This window comes from Ciconia boyciana, chromosome 9, assembly GCF_034638445.1.
Source record: "Ciconia boyciana chromosome 9, ASM3463844v1, whole genome shotgun sequence".
NCBI lineage: Eukaryota > Metazoa > Chordata > Aves > Ciconiiformes > Ciconiidae > Ciconia > Ciconia boyciana.
In genome coordinates this window covers 43920385-43933712 of record NC_132942.1, presented here as the reverse complement: position 1 = coordinate 43933712, position 13328 = coordinate 43920385, and the positions used below count along the sequence as shown (strand labels likewise).

The 13328-nt window shown below is 49.5% G+C and overlaps 1 protein-coding gene across 1 annotated transcript; it reads right to left on the bottom strand.

The window, feature by feature from the left end:
• Window positions 1-658: 658 nt before the first annotated feature.
• MAP1LC3B (microtubule associated protein 1 light chain 3 beta) lies at window positions 659-10402 on the bottom strand. The gene is made up of 4 exons (XM_072872522.1): window positions 10262-10402; window positions 7333-7388; window positions 4721-4827; window positions 659-2604 (listed from the first exon to the last, which is right to left on the bottom strand). The coding sequence occupies exons 1-4, from the start codon at window positions 10299-10301 to the stop codon at window positions 2430-2432; spliced, it is 378 nt and encodes a 125-aa protein (XP_072728623.1). The 5' UTR covers window positions 10302-10402; the 3' UTR covers window positions 659-2429.
• Between the last annotated feature and the right edge of the window lie 2926 nt (window positions 10403-13328).

The window sequence follows — 13328 nt, the reverse complement described above, 5'->3', positions numbered from 1 at the left end:
AACTGCCGCAGCCTGGCTCCAGCTGCCTGCCCAAGCCCCTGCCTGATTTCACAGGGAAGGAGGAGTTGCAGGGAGGACGAGCAGGGAGGCTTTGCGCCCCGTCCCGCAGGAACGCGGCAGCCGAGCCTCCGGGCTCCGCTCCGCCACCCCGGCTCGCCCCTCACGCAGGGTACGTCCGCGCTGACTGCAGAGGAAGCCGCAGGTTGGGGTAAGCAAAAGGAACGGCCAGCTCACTGCGTCCTTAAACCTTTTGTGGCCGCTGCCGGGGGTCGTTCCTGAGGAGCAGAGCCCTGCGTGCGAGAGCGTGGGGATGCTGAAGCCGTGAGGGAGAGGCTGGGTTGAGCAGGAGCAGAAACAGAATGGGGATATGGAAACCCATCCGTGTGCAGGCGCGCCCGGTCCGTGCCCATCTAGAGAGCAGAACTGTTTTACAGGGCAATTACACCTGGAATTCCTCCCTCTGGAGGGTCGTCGCTCCCTCTCCGAGCTGTTAATGACAACCAGTATCAGAGGGTTCAGGACAAGTGTCCAGTCGTTGTCAGCAGGACCCAGCTCGCCACCTTGTGCGTCCCGAAGAGGCGGAACAGACCTCTCCGTGCCCTTCCCTACAGAGATTCGATTTAAGAAAGCCGTCTCGAAATAACCACACGAGCCATAATGAAGTTGGGATGTAATCCATCCATATCAGCACTGTATTAATTTTAAAAAAGCAACATTTGTACAGGAATATCAGTCAATCACGTTGTAATTACAAGTATGGTTGTCAGTTATGAGTTAAACAATTTCTTACACGAACAAAACTAAACATAGAACAAGCTGCATTTAAAAGTTTACGTTGGAGTAAAAACACAAAGAACAATAAAAAAAAATCTGAAGTAAGCATTGTGAACGAGATGCATGCAAAGGTGTAGGTAGGTACAAATTGTACACCTTATTGAGCTAGAGTGCCAAGACGCAGTAGTATTGCTTCTTTTTCCCCCGTTATAGTAAGTTAGCTTCCAGTAACAGATGTAGTTAGTTCACAGACACATAATATACACGAGTAATCTCATCCTGCTACGCTTCACTTGACGACGACTCTAGAGGAAAAAACACAGGTCCTACGAGATACCTTTCCTCTGCACAGGCTGCCTTCCCGCTTAGGACAGTAGTAACACCAAGATGTTCCAAACCCCATGCAAGTGGCAGGAGACTTCAGCGAAGGAAAAAAAAAATCATTTGTTCGTCAACTCTCGACAGCAACTCCTGGACGTGAGCTGCTTCTAAAAGCGGTTCTCCCTGACTCCCCCCTCGGTGGTAACATGCAAAACAAGTGACAGACTGGTTAGGCAGTGCGGGTTGGTAATTCCAGCGGCACGTCTGAGTCCAACGTTCGGCACGGAGGCGTGTAAAACAAAGCCGTTCGCCCGCTCGCGTCGGAGAGCTTCAACGCACCCGCCCTGCCGAGCAGATGGAGACGGCGGGGACGGGCGGCGCTCCCAAGACCGCGAGCGATACGGGCACTGCTCGTGTCTCAGACTGCAGCAGCCCGCTCTGTGGCCGGCTGCACGCATCCTGGCAGCCCCGTGTGCCGGCAGCGGGTCCCCCCACTACCTTCTCCCAGCAGACTCCCTGCCGGGCGAGGGAACGGCAAACCTCCGGGCTGGGGGGGGTGATCTTTTGGAAGCGAGCTCATATGAACAACAGTGTTTCACTGAACACACAGGGATTGGAAATTCATAACAGACTGGAGTTTATTTCAGTGTTACCTGTCCAGGTATGTATTTTACAGTTAAACACTTCCTAAAACTACAATAAAGCTGCGGTGTTTGGTATGAGTATTTCAGAAACCGGCACCGTTCCTAAGTTTGCGGTGCCACAAAAAACAGAGACAAAAAGAGTCGTACTCCCCCAGCTCACCCCAAGCACTCGCCTTAACTGGCTGCAGCACTGACACGAGTCTCATCGAGCTGCAGAAGACAAAGCTCCGCTTTGGAACGTTAAAAGGTATTTGCTCTCATGAGAAGCCTTCCCATTTAAAAAAAAAAATAGATTTTTTTTAAAGGAATCATAGGGAGATTTTCCAGAAAAACTGTCACACGAAACACGTTAGCTCCTCCCTGGTGCCTGTTTGCTTGTTAAAAGTCAATCGAGTGTCCCTTCATTTGCAATTGTCACATGCACAATTGGGTTCCATTCATAAAGTCCAGAAATGTAAATGTGCCTGTGTGGAATATTACAGCAGGTTTCAAAGCTGGAGGTGCTCGTCTGTACTGTTTAATAGTCACAAACAAGGCAAGGTAAGATGAGACACCTGCTAAAGCAAGACTATGCTAAGGTACTGAGAGCGTAGGTGACATCCATTTCTTTCCCTGGGGTGTGTGTGGGGAAGAGTGGGGGTGATGGCCAAGGGTAAACCAAGATCCTAGGCTAGAAGCCGCTCGCGTGTCTTAGACAGAAGATTGCACTCCGAAAGTCTCCTGAGAGGCGTACACCATGTACAGGAACCCATCCTCGTCCTTCTCGCTCTCGTACACCTCGGATATGGGTGTGGAAACGCTCACCATGCTGTGTCCGTTCACCAGGAGGAAGAACGCCTGGTTGGAGTTCAGCTGCAGGCGTCGCCTGTTGGGGGGAGGTTGGGGAAGTGGAGGGGGGAAGGAGTTTCACAGTGATGACCATGCATTTCCACTGACATTAACAAAGGCTTTAGGACAGATGGCAAAACAAAGTCCGCCACCACTGACTGCAGGAAGATGTCCCCACCCAAAGCAGCCCTGCCACTGGAGAAGGCATTTGCTTCCCACCTCCAAGTTGTATTAAATTCATCTACTAAGTCCAGTCAAATACATCTACTGACAGAAGCCCTTATTTAGTGGGAAAGCTACGCTCCAGAAGGGTGTGAAACCGAAGCGAGAAGGAAGAGGTACTCCTTGCCAGGATGATCCCTGCACAACCAGCAAACACGCCAGGCCTGTGGGACCTTTGGCTTGCAGTTTAGCTCAACAGCATCTCACTGGAAATGTAAACCTAGGCTGACCTTGAGAGATCTGTGTGAAGACGGGGAGGGAGGACAGGCAGAGCTTCCATGAGAAGGCCCCGGACCTTTTAAACTCACTTTGTCAGCAGCTCTGTAACAGCCTGCGTTTAACCTTTGGAGCATCTTGCCCCCTCTTCTCCTGCCTCCCAGGAGAAGCATCGTGGGAAGGGCAGAGAGCAACAGACTTCACAGAGTGCGTGGCACAGTAAATATCTAACTTGGGGGTTTCCCTTGGATCGTTCACTCCGGCTGGGGGGAAATAGGTATTTGTGCTAAACTGCCTACTGGAAAGCAGGTCTGCAGAGAGGAGCTCTCTTACTACTTCATAAACCAAGTAAGCAAGAGGAACTCAGACATGTGGAGGTGCAACCAAAGAAAGAAGGAAAGACCAACAGATCAGAAGAGCTTCCTGCCGTTTCCGCTCGCTGCTGAGGGGCAGCAGCAGCTGGAAACAAGGATTTATTTAGCCTCCCAGCCACAGCCCGGGAAAGGGACCCTTCCAAAACCAAGCTCTGATCACTCCAGAGACAGCAGGCTGAGAGAAGGCAGCAGCCATCTGAGGGTTGGGAAGGACAGGCTTTGCTATGCACACGAGGAGCTGGCTGAGGACCAAGTCCAGCTGGTACCAAGTCACCTATTAACAATGAAGCCAAAGAAAAAAGGTGGGGAAAATCCTTCATCTTGCCGTTAACCTTTTTGCCCAGGGCCTTTAATGTTCATGAGAAACTCTGGAAGACTTGAGCAATCCGGTTCCTGCTTCCCAAACCCTATCTCACTTTCTTACTCCTGTAAGAGCTGGGATTTGCTTGCAACAGACATTTTTTGTGCAAGCCTCTGAGGCAGGGAATTGTTTGGAAACGTGGGACAACTCTCGGTTTGTACAGCTTGTGGCCTCCAAGAACCAGCTCCCTGCTACACCGTGACCAACAAAAAGCAAACTCTGGTTTGCTGCTTACTTCCAAGTTTACCGCTTGAGATCTCTTACTGATCAAATATTCCTTCTTGACATTAAGCCAGGAGAAACGCACTTCTAGCAGAATTTCTGACCGCAATTTTAGACCACACAACTTCCACTCCATGGCTACTTCCCCTTTGCCTTTTCTTGTAAGGAAAGCTCAAGCACCAGAGCGGAGCAGTACTCAAGCCACAGTCTGTGCAAACAGCTGGGACAAAAAGACACTGGTCTGAACGTGTGTTTTTCAGGCCTCAACTCTGTCATTGAGGGAAACCTCATTTCACGATCAAAGGATGCAAACATCGACCCTAAGCAACAGCTCGGAGCTCTGGCTATGAGCCCAAACTCCCCCTCCGGTGGGTGGGAAGTGGCAGGCACTCCGGAGAGGGACTCCCAGGCAGAACACCAAGAAGGCATCCTAAAATAGCCAAGCAGGAAGCGCTGGGGCCCTGGGCCAGAAGCACCCATGTTAGACAGGGATTCATGGCCCCAGACTCCCTCCTACATCTCTGGGAACCAGTTATTCCCCTTGAAAGCAGACTACCAGCTCAGCTCTCTTCAGAGTTTTTTTCCAGCAAAGCCAAAGGAAAAGCACCGTGTCATGAATTTGTCCTAGTCACGATACCAAGCGCTCGTTAGATGAATTTTCCATTTAAGAGTTCCCACATGCATACAGCGGGTGGGGAATTAACACAGAATCATAGTCTGAGGCTGATGCAGCTTACACTGAAATCACAGCATACTACCTGATAATTTTGATTAGTTCGCTCATGTTGACATGATCTGGCACCAGGAACTTGGTCTTATCCAAAACTGGAAGCTGCTTCTCTCCCTTGTACCTTTCAATGATCACCTGAAAAGAAAAACAAAAAGAAAGGAGCAGAAGATGTGAAAGGCAGAAACGGTGTCTGGTACCCTCATCTCCCCCTTCCATTTTACACACAGCAAAGTACAAGCATTTCTGCTAAACTCCATTTCCCTTCATTTGTGAATGCAGTACCTCAAAACTGAAAAGGAACAATTCTAGTTATCTTCACCTGCCCCTCTTGTTCTGCTTGCAAGAGTCACTGCACGAAGGGGGTAACAAACAGGGATTTAACAGCAAATATCCACAGCTTCAGTGCAGTTTTAGAACAGTTCATTTGCTGGAATCATTTAATCTAGCACTGAACTACCCAGCAACAAGGAAACCCAAGAAAAGATAAAGCACACTTCCCTCTAACACGTTACAGTGGCTGACTAGGGGCTTGGGCTGCTACGGAAGTTTGCAAACTGAACCAGTTTTCACTAGAATTTCTCCAGTTTCAGGCCATCGCTTTCTAAGAACTCCACCTCCAGATTAGTAATGCTATTCCATTCACCTTCCATGGTTACTCTAATGCACAAAAGAAAGCTACTTTTGAAGGCTATAAAGCCTCAAAGGAGAGAATTTCCTCCTCCTTAATCTCAAGACAGCATGCTTAGGAACTAGTAATTCTGTTAAGATTGTTATGTAGTAACCACTTAATTCACAAGGAAATTGCAGATTTCCCAATTTAAGTAGGACCCTGCCCAGCAACTGTGTATAGTTCCTGCTTTTAAGAAATGATCTCAGAATTTGTGCACTCCCATTTGCACAGCCATGTGGGTTTTGTTGTTTTTATATCAACGGTAGCTACGTGACACCATTCACTTGGATCATTTCCATGCTCACGGGGTCTGGCTGTGTTGATATTCAAAAGTTGCACAGGTGAAGAGATATTGAGCCAATTTAATTATATCAGAGAAAGACTTCCTTACACCAGTTTAAATAAATGCTGGCTCATTCTGGAAAAAAAACCAACACTATTTTTAAAAAGGTAGATCATAACCAATAGATAACATTTCCAACAGCAAAATGAAGGATGTTGACAGGACAGGAGGGATTTACCATCTAGCGTGACATTGCCATCTTAACTCGTCCAGAACCGCTAATGATAATAACGAGGCAGTGACTCAAGCTAGGACATGGACCAGCAACCACAGCAAGCCTCCAGGGATCCCAGCAGGCCTCTGCCGTAGTCGTGAGTTTGCATCATTACATCTTCAGCAAGTTGCTTAGGTACCTCTGAATTTCTGCTAGTAATATGTCCATGGCTGACTTAAAACGAGAGCTTTGCTATAAATCAATGGCTTTCAATCTGTGGTCACAGAGCTTGGAGACTACAGCTAAGTGATCTGTGAAAGGTGGGTGAAAAAGCAATCTTCTGTCAGGAAACAGATTTGTTAGGAAAGGGCCTTTTGGGAAAACTGCACGTTCCAGAAAGTCAGAAAATCTCTGCTATAAAATATTACTTGTTCCCATGCCCAACAGCACAGTAAACCAGCAGCAGCAGCTTCGAGGTGAAGTACTTTAAAGCTAAAGGAAACTGAAAACCTTCTGGTTTTGATTTGACATGGAGGCAACAACTGCTTCTGTTTATGAACTTGCATTGCAACTGCAGACAGTTTGCAAGCAGTTGGTTCACAGAAGAATTTCCACTCACAGGGATCACCAGCTCTCATCACTGAGAACCAACGGCTGAGGCGTCCGATTAAGTTCTCTCTTCTGTCCCCCCAAGATCTCCTGAGACTTTCCCTGTTCCACCAAATGGCCATAAGGATGGTTGCATTTGTTGCTTACTGCGGTGACAGCCGTCACACAAAAGCCCACTACTTGTGAAGAACTCATCAGCAATAGATCACAACCCATGCCTTTTGCTTCCTAGGATGCTTTGCTTTGCATTTGTAACCTTGAGGATGCCATAAATAAAATAAAATAAAAATTAGGCAGCATTTGGAGCTCACCAGCTAAAGAAGAGTGACAAGGTGAGGGCTGATCCCCTCTTTGAGGTGGCCCAGCAGTAGGTGGAAGGGTTTGACAGCCAAGCAGCATTTCTGGAGACCTGAAGCAAAGCCCTGTTTCCCAGAAGGCAAGTGTTTCTGTCTTTCTCAGCACAGATTGGTGACGAAAGCCATATCTGTCTCTACATTACTGTGTATTCTTCTTGGTTAGCCTTTGCAGACTCTTCTTTTGGAGAAGATAAACACTGAGATGAGAAGAGCTGAACACTCAGGAGAATCTGAGAGCTCAGCTGGGGTGTGGTTTTCTTTGAAGTTACAAAGCGCAACTTCGATAACACAGGAAACCCCATTTCCTCCAGTCCCCAGCTAGCACCTTGCTCTGTCACACTGACTGCTGGTTACTAGTTTGAGAATGTTTCTGAAATCCAGGCTTAATGACCCTGAACAGCCAAAGTTTAATTTGGTCTCATCAGGACAGCTCTTTTACAGGTTTCTAACTACTAAAAAGAACATGAGACTGGAAACTGAAGTGAAAAATGAAAAGAAACAGACTTACTGGTATTTTAGTTGGATGCTGATCTCGAATCAGTCGTACATCTTCCACTCTTTGCTCTGCAAGAGATTAAAAAAAAGCCTGTTCAAACATCCACACTGAATACTGTTATTACTTTATTTCTCCACCACTGAAGAGGGGGACTGCATGGTAGTAAAAGCCACAAAAGCAAATTCAGGCAAAGCAGTTTTCAAACAGACAGCACTGTCACAAGTAAAACCTCTCCTTTGACAGATGATACTTTGCTCTTTAACCCAAGGTGACAAGTACTGCATGCACGCTGCCTGGGACTCCTAGAAAGTGTTAAAGGAGATGCGCCCCCCCCCCCCCTTCATTTTCTGCCCACTAAAGCAGACGTTTAATCTCATAAATTTATGTCATCAAATTACACCACCCAAGTTCATGACTAAATATCCTTTACTATTTCTGCGAGATCCCAGAAGAGGAAGTTGTCAACAATTACTTGAGACCTAAGACCAGCCGAAGCCTGGCAGCATCAGCTTACGCTGTGCGTTCTAGCATTACCGAATTAGTGTTTTCTATTTTGATTATGCCACACCCATTTTTGCAGAAGCTGTTGGTAGGTTCTTGTGTACCTAGACATTTCACTGCTCTCTGTGCCAGTTTTCAGGATAAAGTTCACCTCTCCTCAGACATAAATATTAATAGCACAGATATTATAAACCAGGCTAAAGTACATGTCCGAGCCAAAGTAAACAGACGCAGTTGCTTTTAGAGGCAGTTGCATCTGCTTACACCCTGCCTACTTTCAGATTCAGTGAACTCAATTTTAACCTCTGCAGTTCTTTTCAGAGGGTCAGGGCTTTCCAGGCCATCTCCATCTTACAAACACCTCTCAGAGAGAAGATTTAGTGTTGCATCACAGCTTTAACAGACACCTACCTAGGGAGAGGTGCTGCTCATGGGAGAGGAAGAGCTTAGATCAGCACCCGGCAGCCCAACTCATTGCTGGTATGCTAATACACAGGACACACTACTTCTCCGTCACTCAGCAATAACATCACACAGCTCTCCATTAGTCCCTATTAAGTTTGTGTGCATGAAATACATCCATGTGCCTTTTTATGAGCCCAGTAAGGAAATGCAACTCACGTGAATCACGGTTTTAAGCTGGACGTGAATCAAGCAGAACTAAGGCAAGGAGTATGCAAAGCCTTCACCTGACTGCAAGACCGAGAACCTGAAAGCCATCCTGCTTCACATCCCACAGCCCAAGCCGCGCTCTTACAGACCAGCATTAACACTTCAAGGGCAGAGATTACTAGCTAATTAAAATACTTTTTAAGATTAACCAGAAACACAAGAGATACGGGGAGTGAATGAGACCAACCGTTAACCTAGCAAGCACAGAGAAGTTTAACCTTTCAGCTGAAACAGGTTTGTTCACAGCAGTGTTATTCAGCAGAACTCCTTGGAGTAGAAGGAACATAAATGGGACAAATCATTGAGATTATTGTATATGGCGTGTTCAAAATCAGGCTTCAGTCAGCCACGGATAAACACTGTTCTCTGACGACATTAGTTGCAGTGGCAACTGCTTGGCTGCCATCCTAGCTCAACTTAATACCTGCAACAGAGGCTGCTGACAGGCAATGGGGTCAACAACAGTTTTGGAAGACTCAAAGAAAAGGGGCAGCTTAAACACAGACTCTGTTAGATCAAAATTCTGTCCTCTTCAATGCGGAGAACAGCTTGCGTTTAACAGAACAGCAAAGGCAAGGGTGGGCACGCCAGAAAGCTCTCTTAAGCAGCTTGACTTGAACCCAAAGGCAGAAGGAAAAGAAAATCTGGATCAATTGCTTCCACCAATTCCATTTTACGTACGGGATTTTATAGTTCATGCAGAAATAGGTTATGCTGCCAGTTCTTGTTACCCTCGGAGCATTTCAGCCTACCTCACTGACACACATGAACAGATACTGAGCTCTTTGATTGCTTTGGTCCCATCCTAAGCACAGAAAGAAGTGTTGGCACCGCTCTATCAAGGCTGTTCCTTCTAGAAAGAGACTAATCTCATTTCCCCAGCCATCATTACACAGCTCTTTTCGATGCCTTGCTAGTTTTCAATAACCAGAGACAGGAGGCATACATCCCAGCCCCCCGGGTGGAGAATTCCTCACACCGCTCCAAGTACCAAACTGCGAGTGGAGCTTAATTCTCCCGTCAATAGCGCAGATGGAGCCGGACACTGAGCAGACACGTCGGGAGGGAAGGGCAGGCCCAGCTCCTGGCACGCAACGCAAAGGGATGTTTCCAGGCTCCTGGGAATTTTGCAGTCGATAATGGATGATGTACAGAGGCGATCTCCCCACCCCAAGCTCCTCTCCCAAGGCAGCGCAGAGCTCACCACCTCGGCGCAGCACTGCCGCCCACCTCCACACCTCGCTCGCCCCCCCGGACACCCAAAGAAGACCCCTGGCCCAAACTCCCAGGCTCTCGCCCCACAGCGCCGAGGCTCGCCCGCCCTGCCGGGGCAGAACAAGCCCCACGGCCGCGCAGGAGAGCGGAGGCCGAGCCGGGGTTTGTTTCCATTTCAGCCCCGAGCAGGCGGCGATCTCCCTTCGGCCCCGGCGGCCGGGGACACCGGCGCAGCCCTCGGCGGAGCGGCACGGCGACGCCGGTGACCGGGGCAGGGCGGCCGGGCCCGCTCCGGCCGCGGACCCCCGCTGTCAGCAGCAGCCGGCCCCGGCCTGGCCGGCCCGGGGAATCTCCGCGGCTCCTAACGAGATCTGTCCCCCGCCCCGCCTCGCCGATTCCCCCCGCCCCGCAGCGAGGGCAGCCACCGCCGGCCTGCCCCCCCAGCCGCCCCCGCGGCCCGCCCGCCGAGCGACGAGGCCCGGAGGGCGGCCGGGGTAGCCGGCGGGCCCTGTCAGCGACCCTGCCCCGCCGCGTCCCTTCCCGGGGAGCTCACCGAAGGTGCGGCGCTGCTTGAAGCTCTTCTCCGAGGGCATGGCGGCGGCGACTCGGCCTCAGGCCCGGCGGCGGCTCTGCGCGGCAGCGGCGGACAACTCCGAGTGCCGGCGCCCGCCCCCCGCCGCCGCCACCGGCGACTCCGCCGTCAGCTGACGCCGCGCGTCACGGCGGGGCGGGCACCGCCGCGGCGACGCCGACATCTTGAGTGTGGCTGGCCCGGGGCTTGGTCCCGCGGGGTGCACAGCCATAGCCGCCTCAGTGCCCTGCCATGGTCCTCCTGGCCACATGCAGCCGTGGCTGCCTCAGAGAGCCCTGCCATGTGCCCCCTCAGCGACACACGGCCATGGCTGCCTCAACATGCCCTGCCGGTGTCTACCCTCAGCGAAAGACAGCCATGGCCACCTCAGAGCACCCCACCACAGCCACCCTCAGCAACACAGGGCCATGGCCGCCTCAGAGTGCCCTGCCAGTGGCCACCCTCAGCGACACGTGGCCGTGGCCGCCTCAGAGAGCGCTGCCATGTTCCCCCTCCGCAACACACAGCCATGGCCGCCTCAGAGCGCCCTGCCAGTGGCCGCCCTCGGCAATACATGCTGATGGCCACCTCAGAGTGCCCTGCCAGTGTCCTCCCTCAGTGACACACGGCCATGGCCACCTTGGAGCACCCTGACATGTCCCCCTCTCAGCAACACACGGCCGTTGCCGCCTCAGAGAGCCCTGCCATGTTCCCCCTCAGCAACACCCAGCCACGGCCACCTCAGAGTGGCCCTCCATGTACCATGTCTCCCTCAACAACATGTGCTCTTAAGCGACTTTGCCTCCATGCAAGGGTGCAAGTTTAATGATTTGCCTTCAGTTTGCCTTCAGCACACATAGACGTGAGTATGAGGAGGCCGTGGCAAAGTTTACGTTCGGGAAACAAAATTTTAGGGGCAGGTGTTCCAATTCACTTGGAAGCCCACCACCTGGGCTCATGCTGTTTGTCAGGAATTTATTAGATCGCAAACAATTTCAGTCGCAAGCCAAGTTTGCTCACGTTCATCCTGCAGATACCGCGCCGCGATTAAAAATGCCCAACTGTTTCCTCCTTTAGCAGCTTTCTGACACAAGCTGTTGGCTGTAGACTTTCAGCTGCCTTTCTTTCTCTTTCTCTCACATATGTTCCCGGCACCATGTTTTGAAATATAAGAGTGATTTTGCAGCTATAGGGCTACACAATCTCACTGTACAATCCAACTTCTGCAGCTGAAGGGACAGGGAGTCGCAGACGACGGTGTCCGTATTGAAAGGAGAGTAGAGGGAGGAGGAACAGTTTCTAACCGGCTTAGAGATTATCAGGCGTTTTGCATTTTTTGGGGTGGAACGATGCATTGGAGTTAGAGCGATGCTGCGCTCACATGCTGGAATGAGGGTTCGTTACCTCATTTTGTGATGCAAGGTCATACAGTTCCGGTGGCTGTATAATTATAGGAGGAGACCATTAAAGATGTGACTAACCAAGGAAACAAAAACAGCCCAAAGGTCTATGAATGCTCTATCCATCACATCACTGTCCAGAGACAGCAGGTGAGACATAGTGGATGATCATCAGAAGGCTGATACATCTGAAACGTAAACTAGCAATCCCAAATTTCTGTTTCAACAGAATTCTTTCTTATTTAAATGAATGCCTTGTAAAAAATACATTTTCTGGGCTAAGGAAATCCCGCCACGCTCTCAGAATTGTATCTCAGGGGCTGCCGCAGGCTGTGTGGCTGCGGGCAGGAGGACTAGCCCCGGTGAAACCACGTAGCGTTATTTTTGGGGTGTGCAGGTGAGCCCCGGTGGCAGGGCCGACGATACCGAGCTCTGCGTGTCGTGCGGTTTTCATCCACGCTACCAACTGTTAGCAGGGCTGCAGCTCAGGCTGAAAGCATCCATATGGTGCTTAGGAAGAGCCACAGTCAGAGTATCTGCTGACAGGCTGGGCTATCACATATTCCGCTCATGAATAATCTGCAGAGACTGTGAGAAGGAAAACTTAGATCCACACCGAGACTCTCTTGACCTTTCCCTCTTCAGCTCAGCCTTCGCTTATGTCTGCATGTCGACAGTACAGACAGTTGGCGAGTCTGGATTTGAGAAAGGTGTTAGGCGCAGTTGGAATGACAGCATGGACATAGCCTTTGGGACCAGCTCTGCCTAAGCGCGATTCTCCACCCCTAGTGAGAAAATGCTGCTTTTGAAAATGCTTTTGCTTCAAACTTAGTGACTACGCTGGAACAGAGCCCTTTAAAAATCTAGCCTGCAGAGCATTTTCATTCTAGTCTTAGAACACTTTGCAAAGCATTTAGTCTGAAGAAGAGAAGACGTAACTGAAAGGAGACATTATATCATCTTCAAATATGCAAAAGGTTGCTGCAGAGCAGGAGGGAATTAGCTCTTCTCTGCATGCAGTGAGTCTAGGACAAGAAATAATGAGCTTACATCTTGGAAAAGGCGATAGAAATTAGATGTGGGGTTAAGGGCAAGAATAGTTGAGCACTGCAACAAATTGGCTAGGAAAGCAGTGGAATAGTCATCATCGGATACTTTTATTTAACAAGAAATTAGTAAAACATATGTTCTGAACAGTTTAAGGAGAATTGTTCTTACCTCAGGGAGAAGGATGGGGTAAATAATCTCTTACACTGTCAGCCCTAGTTTTTAATGAAGCAAAAGAGATGGGATTTGCCCAAACTTACAAAGCAGGTTAGAGCACAAGCTGGGTTTAGATTCCAGCTCAGATCCTCGTGTCTGTACCCTATACAGCAGGATATACTAAATCTTAAGTGTGAAGTAAAGAAAAGCCAGGCTTTCCCAACTGTTATATCTTCCAGAAGGTTGGGGTTTTTTTCATTAAAAAGCCAGTATGAATGGTGACTCCAAACCCCAGCCGATATTTACAGCATTTCCCTGGGGAAAAACTCCCACTTTTTCTATTTTTTCCACATGAGCTGCTTCACAGCAAAGTGAGGGTATTTCACAATCAGAATTACAAACCAGCCTCTCATTTCTCTGGCACAACAGCACTGAAAAGGCTTTTT